This window comes from Marmota monax, unplaced genomic scaffold, assembly GCF_021218885.2.
Source record: "Marmota monax isolate L192 unplaced genomic scaffold, Marmota_monax_Labrador192_F-V1.1 WCK01_AAM20220418_F8-fsc00133, whole genome shotgun sequence".
Taxonomy (NCBI): Eukaryota; Metazoa; Chordata; class Mammalia; order Rodentia; family Sciuridae; genus Marmota; species Marmota monax.
Genome location: NW_026694821.1, coordinates 109,799 through 129,344, shown reverse-complemented (window position 1 = coordinate 129,344; position 19,546 = coordinate 109,799). Strand labels below are relative to the sequence as shown.

At 46.7% G+C, this 19,546-nt stretch overlaps 2 protein-coding genes and 2 long non-coding RNA genes across 9 annotated transcripts in view; 2 read left to right on the top strand and 2 right to left on the bottom strand.

The window, feature by feature from the left end:
- Hoxa3 (homeobox A3) overlaps nt 1–19,546 on the top strand; it is a 44,539-nt gene that overhangs the window by 18,099 nt on the left and 6,894 nt on the right. For 2 of the 5 annotated variants that reach the window (XM_058573168.1, XM_058573169.1), the window contains exon 3: nt 7,155–11,601. The gene's annotated coding sequence lies outside the window, so the exon portion shown is untranslated. The other 3 variants (XM_046426066.2, XM_046426067.2, XM_046426069.2) reach the window with 3 other exon arrangements.
- Hoxa4 (homeobox A4) lies at nt 3,417–5,459 on the top strand. Its single transcript, XM_046426073.1, has 2 exons — nt 3,417–4,112; nt 4,662–5,459. The coding sequence occupies exons 1-2, from the start codon at nt 3,482–3,484 to the stop codon at nt 5,006–5,008; spliced, it is 978 nt and encodes a 325-aa protein (XP_046282029.1). The 5' UTR covers nt 3,417–3,481; the 3' UTR covers nt 5,009–5,459.
- On the bottom strand, nt 4,975–6,820 carry LOC131423478 (uncharacterized). The gene is made up of 2 exons (XR_009225097.1): nt 6,393–6,820; nt 4,975–6,163 (listed from the first exon to the last, which is right to left on the bottom strand). It is a non-coding gene; the product is annotated as an uncharacterized LOC131423478 (long non-coding RNA).
- Nucleotides 16,903–19,499, bottom strand: LOC124080215 (uncharacterized). 2 transcript variants are annotated; one of them, XR_009225098.1, is made up of 2 exons: nt 19,397–19,499; nt 16,903–17,532 (listed from the first exon to the last, which is right to left on the bottom strand). It is a non-coding gene; the product is annotated as an uncharacterized LOC124080215 (long non-coding RNA). The 2 variants fall into 2 exon arrangements; XR_006847630.2 differs by lacking the exon at nt 19,397–19,499 and adding an exon at nt 18,149–19,196.

Here is a 19,546-nt window from a genome sequence, read left to right as displayed (position 1 = left end):
CTACCATTCCCCAGTTTGCTTTAAAGACATGCTTCAGATAGAGAACAGTCTGGGGCTCTGCCTCTAAAGAACAAAGAACAAATACAGTCAATACATTCCATAACGTTTACATTTCCTTTGCTTTCCCCCCTTGGTTTTTCCCCCTTGGTTTTTCCTGAGAAGTGACCTGGGCAAAGCACCCTACTCTCTAAAAGACACTGTATAGACCTTTTAGAAGCGCAAAGTCCAAGGCCGAGGTGAACTTCAGGTCAGCGCGTCTAACAAATATGAAAATGTCGGCTGGTGAAGGGCGCGCCTTGTGATTTAACAAAGACTGTCAATGTGTAAGATTAATAAGAAACAAAATGCACACGGTGTCACTGTTCGGTCACTTTGAAACTTGGGACAGGGTTGCATTCAAGAGGAAAGGCTGTTCCAAACATATTCAAAATGATTCAAATCAGATTCAAACCAAGCTGCAAATACTGCCTCCCTCTTGCCCTCCCTTTCCCTAGGACTCCCTTCACTCTCCTTCTCCATCTGGGATGCGAGGACATGATGAAAAGTTATTTTACTTAATGGGATTTTAAGAAAGCTTTTGTTGGGAATATATGTTATCCCTGCACGTGGAAATGAGCAAATATGCTTACCAGTTTCCCAAGGAAAGGATAAAGATTTCACTCGGCTTGGGACTGGAGCCAGTTGGTGTGTGAAGATTAGCATGCTCCCTCTCTGCTCGATTTCAGGGCATCCCATCTTTTCTCGGGCAAGATGCTGCTGGTAAAACTTCAGGGCTTTGTTTTTCTTTTCTTTTCTTTCTTTCTTTTTTTTTTTTTTTTGAGTTAGTATCTTCCTAGTTTTTCCTTTGCTGTCTTGGATTTTATGTAAAGGCAAGAGGTGATTTAGAATATATATACATATACGTATAATTACATATATACATATTTTAAAAGATTATTTGATTCAATGGAATTGTGCTATGGTTTTTGCAAAGGAAGATTGTGGAAGGTTCAGAAAAGGTACTGGGATTGTTTATTACAGCCATAAATCTTGCAGTAAAATGTCAAAATGTCGGTGTGTGAGATAACACTTGGTGGTCCTGGCTCCGTTTGTGTTTATGATACGAACCGCAAAGACAAGTTACAGGCCTTGGGGGATTCTGTGTAAGCCCATCTTCCTAAAGTAATAGAACCACACGAAACACATGCACAGTTAGCTGGTTTAGCTTATCCATATACAAACAGTGCCTGTGTCTCCTTAATACTTAAAAATAGAAATTTCATAGAAGATTCTGAGGCTAAACAACATGAATTTTGTGTTTTAGTGTCCATAAATAATATTAAACAGACATAGTTAAGACCCTAATACTCAAGGTTGATGACTTGAGGAGAGCAAGATTTCCTTGTCACGATTTTTCTCCCCTTGAAGCTCAGAGAGCTCAGATTTGTAATACGTATTATCTATATGTATATTATTTATATTACATAGTTTACAATCTAGGTACCTATTATTTTTTTTTCTTGCTGGCAAGACATATTGGTTTAGGTTGCTGTATCACAGGCTAGATTTTCCCCACTCGAGTCTAGAGAAGATGTCTAAAGATTATAATCAGCGTTGATTTTTGTCTGTGCCTCAGATTCCATTAAAAAAATTCAGGGTGCCTCAAGTCAATGGGCTGCACTTTTCACACACACATACACCCAATTCGGAAAAGCTCTTTATACCACTTCAGGAGGGTTCCAGTTAGAAAGCTAATATGATCCCTTTTTTAACCTCTTCTCCTAAATTAGTTTAAAGATTAGTCCCATATAATAGGCTTTATGTGGCTAAGCATTAAAAGACTATCCATCAAATAGATATATTCTAGCATTTAGTAACTCATATGAGTAACCGATATAAATGAAGATAAAATTGACATTCTTTTTGAAGTGTCTCCAGGCTTAAGCTATAACTTTCCTTGTCTGCGTTCCAGACTCAGTTGTGAGAAGGCTGTTTATACTGCTCTTTGAAAAATCAACTAAGGTGCACCAGCTGAAATATCCTTGCTTTGCCTGCCAATATGAAAGTTATTTTTAGAATGATGACTATGCTAGTTTGCACCGCTCTAATCTAGGCTGAAAATTGGAGGATCTAGTTGTGTCTGGTACTCACAAAAGGAAAAGTACACACTACGAATAAGGCATCAGTATTTACTTCAAAGATCAACATTAGGTGGAATTAATAAGTAATTTATTTGTTAATAATGGCATAATTAGTTTACCCATCAAATTTCAATTACCAAATGGCAGGCAACAGTCCCTTTCCCTCCTTTCCGGAGCTACTGATATCGTTAATATGCTAATTTTCAGCAATTCAGAAATTATAGATTGTTCTGTAACTATAACTCTAGTCTCAGCTACAGCCTGAAAAAGCAGCATCCAAAAGAGAAATTCTTAGCTGGAAAAGACCCCTGGGGATCAGATCTGGCAAAGGTCTTATTCTATTTTAAGCTTGCTTTTATTTGGGGATTGTTCTGAAATAGGAAGTTATTTGTTTCAAAGCTCGGTTTTATGGAAGTGTTGCTTCTATCCATTCTTATCCTTGAGCCGTCGTCTGACTGCACAATCGCACTTCGTCAACTCACGCGTGTTTAGTTCTTAGATTGACCCCTCCATCAAATAAGATGCTATTAGAAAGGTGGGTTTTGTTTTGTTTTTAATAAGGTAAAAACAAAACAGACTGTCTTAAAAGGAAAAAGTAAAAAATGTCTGTCCGATTACACTGGAATGGCTTCGCTGTACACCCCTGTGTAGATTTCTCAGCTACACACCCAACCTTTGCAGCTCCTGCCAGTCTTCTCAAAATAGGGACGAGTCAGCAGGGTGTAGGAAAGGAATAAGCGGGTGGGAAAATTTGTCGGTCGGCCACGTTCATTTTATTCCAGTGCCATGATAAAAAACAGGATGCCCCTTGGTGTCGACGCCTTTTCCCTCCCGCAGCGGGCCTCGAACCTTGGAGGACGCGGGGCCTGACTGGGCTGGAAATCAGCGCTGAGTCTGCCCTGGGGCGTAGGCTAGAAGTAGGGCATTCGCGGGGCCCAAGGGAGCTACAGCCTGACAGGCCCTGAATTCCCTGCGGTAATCCAAATTGGGGGGCTGGAGGACCAAAGCCCCTGCTCACTCCCCCTCCCTGGGCCGGGCAGTGGCATCCATCACCCACCCGCGCGTTTCCTGATCCGGGTCCGCGCGCGCGGCGCGCCCATTGGTGGGGGAGTTGCACGTGGGGCGCGGGGCGGAGCGCGCGCGGGGCCGAGGCGGAAGGCGCGCGCGCGGGGGGGAGGAGCGGCGCGAACTTTGGTGGTGGCGTCGGCGGGAGGGGGTGGGGTGGGCACTTGACAGCGGGGGGAGGGGAAGGGCGCAGAGGAAGGGGGGGATGGGAAGCGAGGCAAGAGGGGGAGGGGCCTCAGCGAGCCCAGAAAAACGACAACGCGAGAAAAATTAGTATTTTTGCACTTCACAAATTAATGACCATGAGCTCGTTTTTGATAAACTCCAACTACATCGAGCCCAAGTTCCCTCCCTTCGAGGAGTACGCGCAGCACAGCGGCCCGGGCGGCGGAGACGGCGGCCCAGGCGGGGGCCCCGGCTACCAGCAGCCCCCGGCGCCCGCGACCCAGCACCTGCCGCAGCAGCAGCCCCAGCTCCCTCACGCAGGCGGCAGCCGTGAACCCCCTGCCTCCTACTACGCGCCGCGGGCCGCCCGTGAGCCCGCCTACCCCGCGGCCGCACTCTACCCCACTCACGGTGCCGCGGACGCCGCCTACCCCTATGGCTACCGCGGCGGCGCTAGCCCCGGGCGGCCACCACAGCCGGAGCAGCCCGTGGCACACGCCAAGGGCCCGGCTCCGCACGGCCTGCACGCGAGCCAAGTTTTGCAACCTGGGCGGCAGCCCCCGCCACCACCTCCCCCGCAACACCGTGCTGCGCCCCCTGCGCCCCCGCGGCGCTGCGAGGCAGCCCCCGCCACTCCAGGCGTCCCTACAGGGGGCAGCGCCCCCGCGTGCCCGCTGCTCTTGGCGGACAAGAGCACGCCGGGCCTGAAGGGCAAGGAGCCCGTGGTGTACCCCTGGATGAAGAAGATCCATGTCAGCGCCGGTATGTGGCGCCGCTGGGGAGGGGCGGAAGGGTGGGCTGGGGCCAGACCAGGGTTGGAGGGTCGGGACAGGGGTCAGGAGCGAAAGGCCCAGGGAAGGGGGCCTCAGGAGGGGAGCCCCCATCTGGCCCCGGCTGCTGGGGGATAGGGGTGTGTGCGCGCCAGGCTGCAGCCTGATCCAAACGTGAGAACCCTTTTGTACCCAGGGTCCCTTTATCGGGAGATTTACGAGACGCCAAACTGTTAGGGCAGTAATTATAGCCCCCATAAATTTAATTGCCCTGGCAGAGGCTTCGGGCCATGTGTCTTTGAAGCTTTTCTTCAGCCCCAATGCCCAGCACCATTCTTTATGGCTCTCGGGTGTTTCCCGTTGTCAATAGCCTGTGAAACATTTTCTTTGCCGTTTTATGTATCTTGCGTGAACTTGATGTCAGGTTATTATATAATGATGATGTCCAATTGCTCTTCCCCACCCTATCTTCTCTCTCCTCCTCCTTTCCCGCTCTTCCACTTCCTCCTCCTTGGCCTTCTTCGGGGTTCTGGGCATTCAGTCAATCCCAGTTATAATGGAGGGGAGCCCAAACGCTCTCGAACAGCCTACACCCGGCAGCAGGTCTTGGAGCTGGAGAAGGAGTTCCATTTTAACCGCTACCTGACCCGGCGCCGCCGCATCGAGATCGCCCACACTCTCTGCTTGTCTGAGCGCCAGGTCAAGATCTGGTTTCAGAACCGGAGAATGAAGTGGAAGAAAGATCACAAACTGCCCAACACCAAGATGCGAACCTCCAACCCGGCCTCGACCTCTGCTGGCCCGCCAGGAAAAGCACAAACTCAGAGCCCACACCCTCATCCTCACTCTCTTCCTGGTTCCTCCACACCCATTCCCTCTTCCATATAATGTTCTAGAGACCTAGTCAGTTTCTTGTGCGTCCCTTACCTGTTTTTCTTCTCTCTGCTCCTGCCCATTTCTCCATCCCTCTCTCCCCATCTGGTTCATAACAGACACCAAAACAAAGCCCAACTTGGTGAAAAGGATAACCAAAAAAGAAGACATTATTCCCAGGAAGAGTGTGTGCTGATTGCCACCCTAGAGAGGACACTTGTCCAGGTTGCTGCTTGGTGGCACAACCTGCTGGCCTGGGTTTGTATACCTGAGAAGAACTACTTGGTATCGCATATATTTAAGATGTCTGAAGTCAGCTGGACATAACATACTGACTGGAGACAATGTATTTGTATATTTGTTGCAAGAGGAAAACAGACCTTTTCCCACCCTCTTTACCTCCTCCTTCTCCATTAGGGCAGCTCATACAAACCGTGTATTGAACTGAATAAATGAGTGGACATTGTGGGCCTCACACGATTATTTAATTCTCAAAATGTGTAGGTGTGATGGTAGGTGTGCCCATTAGTTTCCCTTCCTTGCATTTATTTAAGATATTGTTAAAGAGATACTGTCTTATTCAGGGGCACAATCTCCAGGGAGAGGGGAATGCATTTAGATCCATGTGCAACTGTATAAATTGTGATATGGCTGTATAGAAAGCCATGTGCCAAGAATAAACTTTGTTTTAAAAAACATTAAAAACTAAAAGATATGTGTGTTTCCTAAACTTTTCATTAAAAAATAATAATAAAAAAAAACTTCTGGATTGAAGTGTTTGCCCTTGCATGTAAAAACCTTGTAGATGGCTTGAGCTGTGTAACATAGATTCTGACTGATCACATAATTTGTGTGTGTGCGTGTGTGTGTTTTCAACTTGAGTTGAACTCTTGTCAGGCTTGACCCGCTGTGGAAATGTTCCAAAGAGCAGGAAGGCTCTTGAGCTCTGAGAGGGCTCCTCTTCTTCCCAAACTTGGCCAGGATTTCAGGTTTCAAGTCTCTGTAAGGCATAGAAACGTGTCCTTCCCTGCTATGAAAGGTGAAACCATGCAGTGCAGCAGGGGCCCAGGAGTTTCTGCAGCTGTTCTACACACTGAACTCTGAGCACACTTGGAAAGAAGTGGTCCCTTTGGTATTTGTTGCACCTTCCCGTTTAATCTGCCTGTTTCCCTGGAGATTAAAAAAAAAAAAAAAAAAACAGTTTGTGCAAAGGGTTGAGATTGCTTTTCGTTTCTAGGCTGGTTGTAAGAACCTCATCACCAAGTATAGCTTGAGTATTTTTGTTCGCTTGTTTCTCTTTTATTAAAGAAGAGCTTTCAAAATAAAAGAGATTTTCCCCAGTACATCCTCCAAAACATCTTCTGAGGAAATAAAAGCATAATGACACCCCAAAATGTACCTCAAGCAAAGTAGACCTGGAAGAGTTCACTGCTGGAATAAAGCCAAATTCTGAAAGGAGGGTCACTTTCCTCAAATGTTTTGGGATCTTTCTTCTCAATTCCTAGAACTAGATCCAAAGGTTGAAAATTAAAACTCACTTCTTGATCTCTATAACTCTAGTATTTGTATACTGAGTTCAGGTTGCACTCAAGGCAGAGAGTACCCTATAGAAAGATACAGAAATGATGATGATGCATACTGATGCAAGAAGAGTAAAACTGTCATCTGTCCTTGAAAAAGTGAAGTTTCTAGGTCATGAAGTAATGTAACAGAGATGGGAGCGGGTGTTCACCTACCTGTACAACATCTGAGGACTGTTAAACCTAATTTTCCATCAGCAGGGTACAGTATTGGTGCTGGTACCCCTTTCACCCCTGCCGCCTTGTGTGTGATATAAGCAGGGGTGATCTGTTCTTAACCTACAAACAAACCAGATTTGAGAGAGAAAAATGATAGGCACCAGTCTCTGAGGGGTCAAGAAAATTCAGGGGCAAACAAATACACCATGTCAGAAAAAAAAGAAAACTGGCATAAAGTGCATTTTATAAGGCGTGAACGGGTGCCAGGCTTTTCTGGAAGCAGTGCAACTGCTGCTGAAACTTATTAACCCTCCCCCTACTACACGCACTTGTAAAACGAAATTAAATCACGCTGAAAATAGCAATTTTCCCAGGAATCATTAATCACCTCATACAATAAATACTTCTTTGTAATTCAACAGCAATTCTGAAAGGCATTCTCTGGGAAAAGTCTGTGAAGGAGAGAGGGATCTTCTTGCAAATAATGTGGTCTCAGGCAAAGATACAGCATCTTGGTTGTCTGCTAAAAAAAAAAAAAAAAAAAAAAAAAAAACCTAAACTCTTGGTGGAAATTGAGTGTCAAGCTGCAAAACCTCAAATGGCAGATTATCATCATTTAAGGTAAATACTTATATTTCCTTTGTGGGGAGGAAGGGTTTGGATAATTTAGCTCCATGTTGGATATAGAGGTAAAATGGATGTCTTTCTTTCATTTGCTTTTATATCCAGAAAAGGAAGAGAGGACTGAGATAATTTTTCTGATATTCCAGGACAAAGTGGCACTTTTGCCCAAAATGTATTGATTATTAAGGTATTGGTGAGGTTTATAAAACCAAAATCATCGGAAGTAATCCAAATGATTATGCCATTTCTTTGCACTGTTTTGTCTGCTTCAGGTTTGGCCTTAAAAGAAGCTTGTTATAACAGCTTGGAAAAATCTCACTTTGTGTTTCAAAATCCTGCATTGTCTGCCCTTTGCTAGGGCAACCATAAGAGTTCACTGAGAGGACAAATTTTCTATCTCATTAATTGTCTTTTTTAAAGGCAAACCATGCTAGCCCCTCAAACCCTTGACCTTTAAAGACAGTATTTTGTGTAAGCTCTATAATTCTCCTAACAAAATGACCCTTACACATGCTCTCCTGTTCCCTCCCTTTTCCTCCCTCCCTCCCTTCAATACACACTCATCTGCTTTAGTCACAGAGCCAAGTTGTGCATGACTTTGGAGATAAAAGTTTTGTCAACATCTGAAATCAACCTAAATAGGATAGGAGACACTTTAATGGTCACAGTTTGAATTAAGTACTTAACACTCTCCCCCTTGTAGAAAAATGGCACTTTGCAGGCTTTCTTCCCTGATTTTGCTGAAATCTACGATATACCCGGTGTTTTATTACAGCAGGAATTCAACTGTGACAGGCATAGTAGAGTACTTAATACCCAGGATGGAGCTCTTGGGAAGATTACCTAGATATATGGGGACAGGCCTACCACAGTGTCTCTGCCTTTATATCCACCTGTCCCAAGGTGCCCCTTTCCCCCCACTTCTCACCCTTCTCCCCACAGGGTGGGTATCATCATCTCTCCTGCATCCACCTGTTCCCCTGAGCTTCCAAATCTGTTGTTCTTGTCACTGATGGCTATTTTCTAACAGTTCCAACACAGAAATAGATCAGGGACTCTTTAAAATGGAAGGAAAGAAAAATCCCAAAGAACAAATGCAATAGAAATCTGAAGCTCCCCATTCAAATGCATAGGTTCTGTGTACGAAATAGGCCACCCTCAGCCAGGCTTGGTCTCTACATACCTAGGCACACTCCTATGTTGAAGAACATAGGTTCAACCTTTTCCAAGTGCTGTTCCTGGCAACCCTTCTCTATATTACACACTGGAGAAAAAATGCTTTGTACCTCAAAGAGTATGGGCTGGAAACAACAGAAGGAGGAGAAGATGTGTGGTTTATCTCCTTGGTAGCATCAGGGAGGTGGCTGGGGCTGTCAGGAAATCTAGTCTGCAGCTTCTGGCTTGGAACTCTTGGCATCCTTCTTCTGAAAGTTCCAGACTTATGAAGCAGCCCCTTTCTCTCTAGGATTGATTTTTGAAGATGAAAGAGATCTCGAATTGAAAGAGACCTGGAGACCATTTTTGATCAATCTTTTCAATTTACACAAATGAGGAAACTGAGGCAGCTGAATAATCTCCCATCCTGATGTTCCTTGTGTAAATGAGTGGGTAGGTTGAGTAGAGCCTTTGCTCTCACGGAAGATGAGAGTAAGTACAGGCATTTTCCCCTCTGCTGAGGTTATTCTTCCAGGAATGGAAGGTATACATTTAGGCTTATACTTGATGTGCAAGGCCACAGGTGTGTATAGCCTGGAAGAAGGTAAGTTCTTGCCTGATGCACTATCAAAGCTGCCCTGGTATATTATGTAACCAAACTGCCCTACTCTTGGTGATCAGACAGGTGGTTGACTGCTGGATTCAGGATGTGACGGATGTCAGGGTGCCAGAGAGAGCAGTGGGTTCCCCACTGTCTACAATGCAGAATAACCAATTTCGTTTTCTCCCTTGTTACTTCCTCGGCAGTCACTTGCTGGATCAGGGCAAGGGTGAATGCACTCCTGAAGCCTGGGGAGCAAAAAAGCCAAACAAGGATCCTGGCTGCAGCTGATAAAGGTGTAGCGCCTGTTCCAGGGAGATATTGAAATTGTAATCTTTGAGATCACGTGACTCATTAAATAATTAATGCAGATCATCAGGAATGGATCCGAGTCGTCAGGGCCTCACTAGGAATGAATCTCTCAGAAGTGAGACTCCAACTTCCTATTTGATTTTTAAATACATAACTCTCAAATTTATCTCCAAAGGTTTTTAACTCCTTCAGGAAGGCAGGAAAGAACCCTTCAGCGTGGAGAACCAGAGCTGGCAGGCCCTTGCTGGGTTCTGGGGCTTTTCTTTTCTTCAGGGTTTCTGCGGGTCCAGGGAGCACACTGCGTCTGGTGAAACGTGAGTTCGGGCTTGTGCTTTTTGCGGTCACATCCTGGCTTTCGTGATGAAGTGGGAAGAATGCGCAGACAGTTGGTAATGTTCTGATTCACGCTGGGGAAGGCTGCAGAGATACCACAGGACGGGCGCGCGGCTTTGTTCAATTTTCCCGGCGTTCATAAATCACCCGCGCTGGGCAAGCTAGGGAGCAAGCCAACGCCAAAAACGTAGAGAGGGGCCACAGCAGTGGTGGCAGCCATTGTAGAGCAAGAGACCTAGGCAACATCTTTCTGTGACTTATTAGTCTAAAAGATTTATGGGGAACAACAGCCATGAATATCAGACTTGGGGATAAGGAAATAGCAGTAATAATAATAATTGTAATACTCCTAAGCCTGGAGCAGGGTGGTGGTGGTAAGTTGTGGCATAGCGTATCTCTTTCTGGGGTGAAGTTGAGTGGCAAAGTGCAAGATGGCTGAACTCCACCCTGCCCAGGGTCATACAGGAGCCCTAAGGACAAGGGAAGTCCCAATGAGGGCAACAGTGAGAGTTTGAACAAGAGAAAGGGGCCCAGCATGGTTTCTGAGTCCCAAGTACCAGACTAAGAGTAAAGGCTGTGAGTCTAGTAGTGGCAGAAGGCAGCTGCCAGTTTGCTGCTACTTGTTCAGCATGCTAGTGGGCTGTGAAGCCAGGGGTCAGGAGGCTTGTCTGCTATTTGGTAATCCCTCTCAGTGCTCTCAGCAGGATTACATGGATGTAGGAGACAGTGGAGGACGAATTTTAACCAAGCTGCAATGTGGGAAGTTATTTAAGTCTGGATTAAAGAGGAATGGATTCAGGGTTAGGGCTGTAGAAGCAAATGCCCTTCGGAGAGTCCTAGTAGAGGGTAGAACTTCTCACAGCCAGAGCCCAGAGCTCTGGGATGATTCTCTGCTCCTTCCCCAGCAACTCTCACCCCAGAAAGTTGGCTGAGGTCTCTACAACCCATGATTGCTGGTAAAAGTGTAAGAGAGTTGCAAATATTGTTACCAATGAGGTTGAAGCAGTACTACAGAGTTGAGCCAGCTTGTGGCTGTTGTGCAGGGCAGGGCAGGTCAGGTCAGGAGTAGGCCCTAATACTGGAATATTAATACTGCCCAGTGCCCTGGCTTTGCCCATTTCCAGCAGAAGTGTTTGGCTCTGAGAAGTGGGTGCTTGGGTAGTCCTGCCAGCCCACCAGAACCAAGAAGTGGCTGGTCTAGTACTTGAATGAACCTAAGGACAAAACCTCCCAAGACTGTCTCTGGTTTGTGGACTGAGCTGGGGTCTGATTTCGCGCCAACAGAAATGAACGCTATTAGTGAGGTTTCTGGAGAGTCTGTGATTGAATGCTTCCAGACAAGGCTTCCCTTTGTTAGCAAAAGAAAATAAAGCATGCATTCACATTCCCCAAGTCGGGGTGCCTGAGGAGCTCTCCCAGAGGAACCAATGCGACCAGCAAAGCCTCTTCACCTATCTTCCTTCTCTGTCCATTTTCTTCTCCCTCCTCTCCCAAAAAAGAAAGAAAAAGGAGAGAGTGTGGATGTGGAGATGGAGTATGTATTTATTTTACAGAAATAAATCACCATCTTCGGGCCATTTGTAGACTGGAACATTTCGAGCTATGAACGCGTCGCATGGACGAGTGCCCTGGCGACTCCTCCGTGTCGGCGTCACCCCCGGGGCCACCCTGGCGCCCGCGCAGGCCGCATTTCCAACTCCAATCTTCCGACTCCCTTTCTTCGCAGCGACCGTTTACCCTCTGCTGTTTATTTGTCCACAGACCGCCTGGACACCGGAAAAGGAGATTCCCTGAGCGCCTGGAGTTGGAGGCAATTCCTGGTTCAGATTTAAACATCTTTGGAGGTAAGCGTTCTGCCAAAACTCTTCCCAGAGCAGGACTTTGCACCAGGCATTTGGGAGGAGATTGTCCTTCCCAGCTCCTGGCAATTACAGCTGGTTGAAAGAGATTCTGGTCAATATTTAACTTTGGAGGAGTTTGGGAGCTGGCTTCTCTTTAGCTGCACGGGACTTCAAGCAGACAAAGAGTCTGCCCTAAAGCCAGCAGATAAGCTGAAGGAGTTGAGCGGTTGCAGAAGCCAAAGATGGGGTGGAGGGAGCCAGAGGGGGTGTTTGTGTCTTCCTGTAAACCACACGAGGAACTGCAAGGTAAAAGCAAGTAGAGGCCATGGGCGCGGCGGCGGCGGCTGCGTGGGCTGCTCCCCTTTTCTTCCGAGGCAGCTGCATTGGGGCTGTGAGTTTGGAAATACCAGCACCAGCGCTGTGAGTTTGGAAATACCAGCTCTCGGTTGAGGAAACCTGTCTCAGTGCCTTGCAGTTTCACTGATTCTTTTGCCTATCCATGAGAGAAGTAGCTGTATTTGAATGTGTAGGCCTTTGGAGCCAACGGATCTCTTTCAGCTTTTCATCAGGGCTGACCCACGGTTCTTCCTACAGGAAAAACTATCGCTTTCTAATCCTAGCATTTTCTTTTCCTATTTGGAACAAGGAAAAACTCTTTAAAATTCTTTTCAAGTTCTGACTTAATTTGTTCTCTTAGTTTGGGATGCAGGGAGGTAATTACTGTGGTTTATTACCTTGTAAAAGATCCATAAATTATGTGCCTGTTTGGGGGAGGGGCTGCTGGAATAGCTTTCAGAAGCTTGGTATGAACAAATGAATTTGCTTTATTGTTTCAGGAATTACTTATTTTAAAAGAGTTTTTGAAATTTTGTTTTCTATTCCTTAGGTCTAAGTGCTCCCTAAAATTTGCTCCCCAGATAGATATCAACTTGTTAAATTAATTGCAACATGCTATTCAGTGGTGGTATGGTGCTCTAGATAAAATTATTATTTTATCAGATAGGAAGTCAACAGAATAATAGTAATAATATTTTCTCAGCAACTGTATATCTGTTCATATCAAATATAGATGGAACATTTTAGGAACTTGCAACTCGGTGTGTATACATGATTTGCATTTCTGCAAACAACAGAACAATTGCAGGTATAATAGCTGCAAGAGTTTGGGGCCATGTGTATAACATGATACACATATCCAGAGAATTTGGAGCCCATTTATACTGCAGTTGAGACCACAGGGAATATCTCATGTTAAATAATAATCTATCATCTACACACACACATACACACACACACACACTCAGTGGGCTGAGACCTGATGCTGAGTGGCAAAACCAATAGAGTCAACAAAAATGTTGAGTGTAGTTTTGATAGAGTTATCAGATTGCAGTATTTGAGTATAGATATAGCTAATCTGCTAACAGCCTTGCAAATATTGACTAAGGGTCTGTATCCTTGGTTGCCTGCTCCTTCCAAGCCAACTTTCTTCCTATTTTGGCTGGTGGCCTGGATCACAGCCTGGTCAAGTTGGAGGCTAGTGGGGTGAGTGGAGGGAGATTGGTAGCTGAGTTTTTAAAAGGCTTATAGCTTGGCTCCAGGAAAACAGAATTCAGAGTGGTGAAGGAAGACTCTCAGCTGTTAGGTCTTCTGTGAATTGCCCAGCTCAAAATCTGTCTTGTAGGGGTGGGGGGTGTCATTTTTACCTCAAAAGTTAAGTTCCTTTGGCTTTCCTTTTCCCTTCTCATCCTACCAAATCACTGCATCTCAAGTGCTTCATGTTAATTTTTAAACAGCAGTTTGATTATTAACTGGGATGGTAACTGCATAGAGGCTCTAGGATTGAGCTGAGATGCTTCTGGGCCCTGCTGGCATTAAGGTATTTCTCTGAAGCAGTACCAGTGCCTTCTGGCGTTGATTTATGGCCTCAAAAGTTTCAATTTGTCCAAAACTCTCCTGAGAGTTCTAAAGGGGGCCCCTTTTCATCTGTGGGTAGATGCTTCTATAGAAACTGAGGTGGGGGAAGTTGTCAGCAAGTGGGCAATACTTCCAAGTTCTTTCTAGGGTAGAGTGTTCAATGTGAATGAATGGAGGTTCATAAGGTGCAAGAGGCACAAGAATGAATGGACTAAGTCCTTGGGGGACAGGAGAATTCATTTGGAAACCAACCATGATCCTGTTCCCCATCTCCCAAATCTGAGAGAGGCAAGTTTTCACTTTGGGTTCTGACTTTTCAGCTTCTGATTTAGGTCAGATGTGGGAAAGGTCACATAGAGGTCCTCTTCCAGCTATACCACAAACAGAACCTTATGGCAACACTGCCACCAGCTTTGTCCAGGGCTTGCTTCTAAGGGCTTAGGTCTTTTATTGCCTGCCTGATTTGGACACCCCCATGACCAGGCCCCCTTACTAGGGTGTTATATTCTCATCAGACTCCTGTTCCCTTTCAAGGAAGGAAGGAAAGGGAGCATTCTGCAGCTGCTACAATTGAGTCCTAAGACTTAGAGATAACTAGCTTAAGACACACTCTTAAGGAACAAAAGAATATAGCTTGAGGAGCTCACTGGCCTTAGAGCACTCAAAGTTCAGAAACTAAGACCAGAAAAGGGAAACTTATTATTAGACAGCTTGTGAAGGGTTGAAGTATTGAAACGAATGGGCAGTGTCACCAAGCAAAAGGCACAAGTTGGGGTAAAGCCTGGGGTGCAGCTTATTTATTTTAACCAGATTCTTCCAGAACAGAATTGGTTCAGTTCAGTTTCTGCTGATAGATATGGAGTTGTGTTAGGGGAGGGTAGACAGACCCTCCTGCAGAGAGGGTCACAAGTTGTCTTATAGGTTAGCACAAAGGACCCCAGTGAAGGTTGGTACTTTCCCCCCATCCCTCTTGTAGAGGCATATAGATCATTTCCCCTTACATTTTTCTTCTAACAATTTTATGTAACACTCAGCTATGCACTGAGTAAATGTATAAGTGCAGATTTGGCCAGGGCATTATGTCCTCCAGATTTTTCAAAACTTTGACTCACTGCTTTAAAGCAAAGCATATCTTTGCTAGTAGGCGCCCATTGAACAGAACTGGCTGGACTTGGAGAAGAAGTTTTAACATTTTGTCAGGTAATCATTGGCCTTTTTTCGTGTCTCAAGTAGATATAGTACATTTTGTGGGTGTTACAAACTCCACTGGTCATGATAGGCCAGTTGTTTTCGGACTTCTCTCTTCCATATTCTGGCCTGTGGGCCAGAGGAGACAGGGGACTTGGGAGTGCTGAATTCAGTTTGTCTGCGGTGGTAGGAAGGTCATAAGGAAAGTTAAGTGGACTCTCAGAATATGGATAGCATTGCTGTTCCCTCATGTTTGGAGTGTGTTTTAAGAAATATAAGTGGAGATAAGCACCTTGTGTGGCATGTCTGTGTGTATGTAGTGGGGGTGGCCCCCAGCATCCTACTACTTAGTACACTTACTGACTACTGGTCAAGGTCCCCCTTTTCTCTTCCCCCAAAGCTAAATGTTTGGCTTGGAAACCTAGTTCCTTCAGTGATTCCCTATTTCAAATAAAAGGATTTAAGTTGACGTATGACCACGTGAGCACATAATACAGCACATTATTGTGGCATTTGGAGCGAAGACCCAGGCAGGCTTCGCCTGTGATTACGTTTTCTAGATTCTCTACAGAGAGAGAGAGCTTTTCCCCCACCCCCAAGTACCCACCTCCTCCTTCTCCTTCCCCTTCTCCGGAGAGTGCTCTTCCAGCGGGTTGCAGTTTTCAGTGCTCATGGAGCGGTTCTAGGAGAGCTAGCTGATGGGACTGGAGGCTACACCGAGAGGATGGAATTTATTTTAAGGTATTTCCGTTGATTGTTCATATCTAGAGTGAGTTATAGCTGTGAGAGACAAAGGTCAGGCGAGGAGACCCTGGATTATGGACAGGACCCTCAGCCTTTCTCTTCCTTTGTTTCTCTTTTGGAAATGAAACCGTTTGAAAGATTCCCAGTAGTACCTCAGACTCTGAGTTTAATTCCCTGGAAAATTGAGGGTTATAAAGAAAGGAATACTTGGGAGCTACTAGGTGGGCCCAGTAGTCTCCAGTATGGGGGTGGCTTTGTCCACTGCCAGGCTGGAGTCCCAGGAGCTCAGCCCCAAGCAGAGGGAGGGTCCTGAAGTGCCGGGCGGGCGCAGGCCGTGGTGGCGGAGCACAGAGCTGGAGGGCAAGACCTCATGGAAGGCATGGGGGACGGGTAGAGAAGAAGGGAAATATTTCCTAGGTCAGTAGTGTTTGCCGGTGGGGATGGAGGGTTAGGGCTGACCTGGGAAGCCTGAGCAGATGCAAGAGGAAAATCGATGGAGGAAATGTACAGATGCGCTGCCATTTTATTGATGATGCTTCCAGCCACTTTGTTCAGTGCTGGGTTGCAGGGCATGCTTCCCCACACGCTGGGACCTAAGGAGCCAACCCAGAGGGAGCGCCATTGTTTCCATGAGCACCGAGGAGCGAGCACTGTCTGCCTGGGAGGGATGGAAAAAGACAGCTCAGACCTTGGAGAGGCTAGGGGTGGTGGTGAGCATGCTGATTGCCTGGAGGCTGGGTTATTCTCACATTCAGAAGGGAGCTAGTACTATGTTTGGGTTTCATCGGTGTGTTCAGTGTGGGTGCTCCCTGAATACCCCCAAGCCAGGTTGAAGAGTTTAAGAACTGACCAGTGTGCCCTGAGTGGGACAAAAGTCTAGAGACAGAGTTATCAGGAAGCAGGGGCAGACATCTCTGGCTTCAGAGCCCCAGAAACAGAGTGGTTGCCAGGATGGAGGAAGATGAGAGTTAAACTGTGCATCCAAATTACAGGGAAAGCCTGAGCTAATTGGGCTTTGGGGACCCCACACTCCTGGGAAGAGTGAAAACTCCTTGAAAAGGTGGAAGAAATTCCACTTTCCTCTGTTCCATGGAGCAGGAAAAAAGGTGCCTGTGAGGAGTTAGGAATTGGATTTGCCTCTTTTACTTTTTTTTTTTAATCTCATTTCCTTAAAAAAAAATAAAACCAGACTTCCCCTACTTGAGTGGAATTTACTTCCCTAGAACAGAAGGGTTGATTCTACCCTTCCCTATGCCGGTCTCTGCCGTAACTGTTTAACTGAAGCCATTTCTGGTGCTCTAAAACACCCCTTGGAAATAAAATGTAAGCTTTAATTGCTGTTCAATTACTTGTCAGCATTTCATATGATTTATGACCCAGTTCTGGCACATTTTTGACCCAGTTAAAGACTCATAAATAATATAGTTTCGCTAGAAAGAATGAGAAAGGGAATAGAGGTTTGTTAGAGGCATCTTTTTATTGTCGCTTCAATGCCAGCAAACAGAATAAATATCTAACGATGGACTCTTGAGCTGGTTCTATATAAAAGCATGCACAGTGAGAAGAAGCCAATAGCTGCTTTTATAGAGCATGGGTTGGTTTATCCTCCCAGGAAAGAACTAAAACCACTCCATTATAGCTAAACTATCAGCTATTTTAAAAAGCCGGTCCCCTTCTACCTTCAAAATGCCAGCCTCACTCTCACAGGCAAGTATAATTCCTCAATGACTTTTCTCCCCATTCTGAGATTTCAATGCCTCTTCTTGCCCACAATTACCCCTCACCTTCTTCCCTGGTTGCACAGGTAGCCTTGGAGCCGCTGAGGCTCTCTCACAGATATGCAGGATATTGCCTTGCATGGTAGAAATGTACCACCAGGCACCTTTGTTGCTCCAAGTACTCTTCTACTGCTGAGAAAATGTTTTCTTCTAGTCCCCCTGGAAGAAAAATTAGGAACCATGGGGACTTGAGGTGAGTTCCAGGAGCCATTGGGTCCTCTCAGCAAAGAGAAGCTTGGTGAGTTTGAAGAAGCCGGGTGAATTGTTGAGGGATTTGCCTAGAAAGGGCACAGCCGGCAACGGGTAATTTCTGAAGGCAAAAATATTTTCTTTTAAAAAACAATAACAAACCAACAAACAACTTCAGCCATTATAAATTATTTTCAATCATCTTGCCTGCGCTTGCTCCAAAGCCAATCCTTTGGATTTCAGAAGAGAAGAATGAGGCCCGCCTGCCGGGGTGCCAGACCTTAGTCTTTAAGTCAGAGCCCCACTTCTGCCTGCCGGGCCTGTGACTCAGAAGCCACCTAGTCAAGGGCGGGTGGAGGCCCTGATCCGAGCTGAGTTCCCATCCCAGATCTCCCGGGCTCCTGCCTTTCCTCAGGTCCAGTCTCCGTGGTTTGCCCGGCTTGGTCTTGGCGTCCTGAGAAGGTATGGGCTCTAGGAGCCCCAGCCTCTGCTTGGGCGCCCTCAGTCCCCTCGGCCCTCTCGGCCCATCCCGTCCCCTCCCGGGGCAGGTTCTCACAGAGAGCCGGCCTTCTCTGCAGCTGGCTTAGCTGAGAGGGCGGTGAGAGTCGCGTCAGCAGTTTGGAGGAGAAAGTGCGGGTTGATTATTGACCCACGCCTTCTTTCTTCAAATGCCCTATCCGACTCGGCGGGTTTGAAGAGAAAATGCCGCGGAGCGGATTTTTGCGGCTGACTCTCACCTCCTACGCGGCTAGCTCCAGCTTTCAAGTTGTGCCACTGCAATATGCCATAAGGAGCAAGTGTTTGCTGTTTTGTGCTCTGTTTACAGCTTTGGGGCTCCGAGTCATAAATCTTGCCTGGCCATAAATGACAAAAACCATTGGTATGCATGAGGCCACCCTGGCCCAGAGTGCTTTTTGATTTCTCCCTTTCCCCTGGCTTTGTTTTTGCTCTAAGGTGACACTTTGGCTCCCTGACAGTTTAAACATACTACTTATATTTTTAACACCTTCCTTTGAGAAGGACCCGGCCATTGACGCCTTGGAATTGCAGGAAAGCTCCATTTCTCTCTTTTGCCACACTCATACATGTTGCAGAGTTTGCTTCTGAACCTATAGAGCTCAGGGAAGACTTGGGAGGAATATCATCCTTTTTAAAGTTATGACAATATTACCAGGCAAACTCGTGCCTTTTCTCAGCTCTCAGTTCAGTAAAGGAAGACCACTTTACTAACACGGGTTTTGGGGAGAGACATATCATGCATGTCCATTTGTGCTGGGATCAGAGTTTTATCGGTCTTCCCTGTAGGTGAGCTTCGTGTCTGTACTATTCAGTGGGCACTGGAGAGCTGCTAGGCACCCTTTCTTGTGCTTGAGCCCAGACACTCATTTCACCCCGGGTCAAATGTGTCTCTCCTCCAGGACACTTCCCTCCTGCCTACCAAAATGCCAAGAGTTTCTGCTTAAAAATATCACCAAAGAGACCAGTTGGCTCTTGAGAAGGTCTCTGGAGAAAGGCCCTATCCCAGCACCCTGAAGATTGGCTTTGGGGTGCCTGGATCAGGAGTGGCAGGTGAAGTAAACTCCCAAACTCTTGGGGGAACTCATTTCTGGTTCTCTCTTTACCTTTACCCTCACCCCTAACTGGAAATGACTAGGGGAGAGGGTTGTGTGGTTTCTCAAACGGATTCCTAAGAAATAGAGCCCAGCAAGAGAGCCCCTTTGTGAGAGCCGTTCGTCCTCATTAGCATAATTTTCCTAGACTTTAGTGACGCCTAGGAGCGAGGAGAGGGAGGGGTGGGGGGAGGCTGCCCTCCTCCCGCCGCCGAGCTCCCTCTCGCTCCTATCCCTCCCCTCGCCTCAGCCCCATCCCCCACGCCGGCCCGCGCTTCCCCTGCCGCCTTGGTCTTCCCTCCCGCCCGCCCCCAGCACCCCCACCGCACCCCCGACCAGACGTTGCTCCGCGTGTAATATTCATAAGAAACATACCCAAGTCGGTGCCACTAGCCCAGGCAGAGCCCGGCGCTGCGCTAGCGCTTATCTCCTGGCCGCGGCTGCTGCCCTCAGAAAGGGCAGGGGGCGGGGGTTGTGGGGGAGGGGTGGGCGGGTGGGGTGGGTGGGAGGGGGGTCCAAGCCGCC

Excerpts from the sequence above, each read along its gene's own strand:
- Hoxa4 (XM_046426073.1), top strand. The coding sequence starts at position 3,482 with ATGACCATGAGCTCGTTTTTGATAAACTCCAACTACATCGAGCCCAAG. Across the intron at positions 4,113-4,661 it reads GAAGATCCATGTCAGCGCCG|TCAATCCCAGTTATAATGGA; the intron begins GTATGTGGCGCC and ends CTGGGCATTCAG.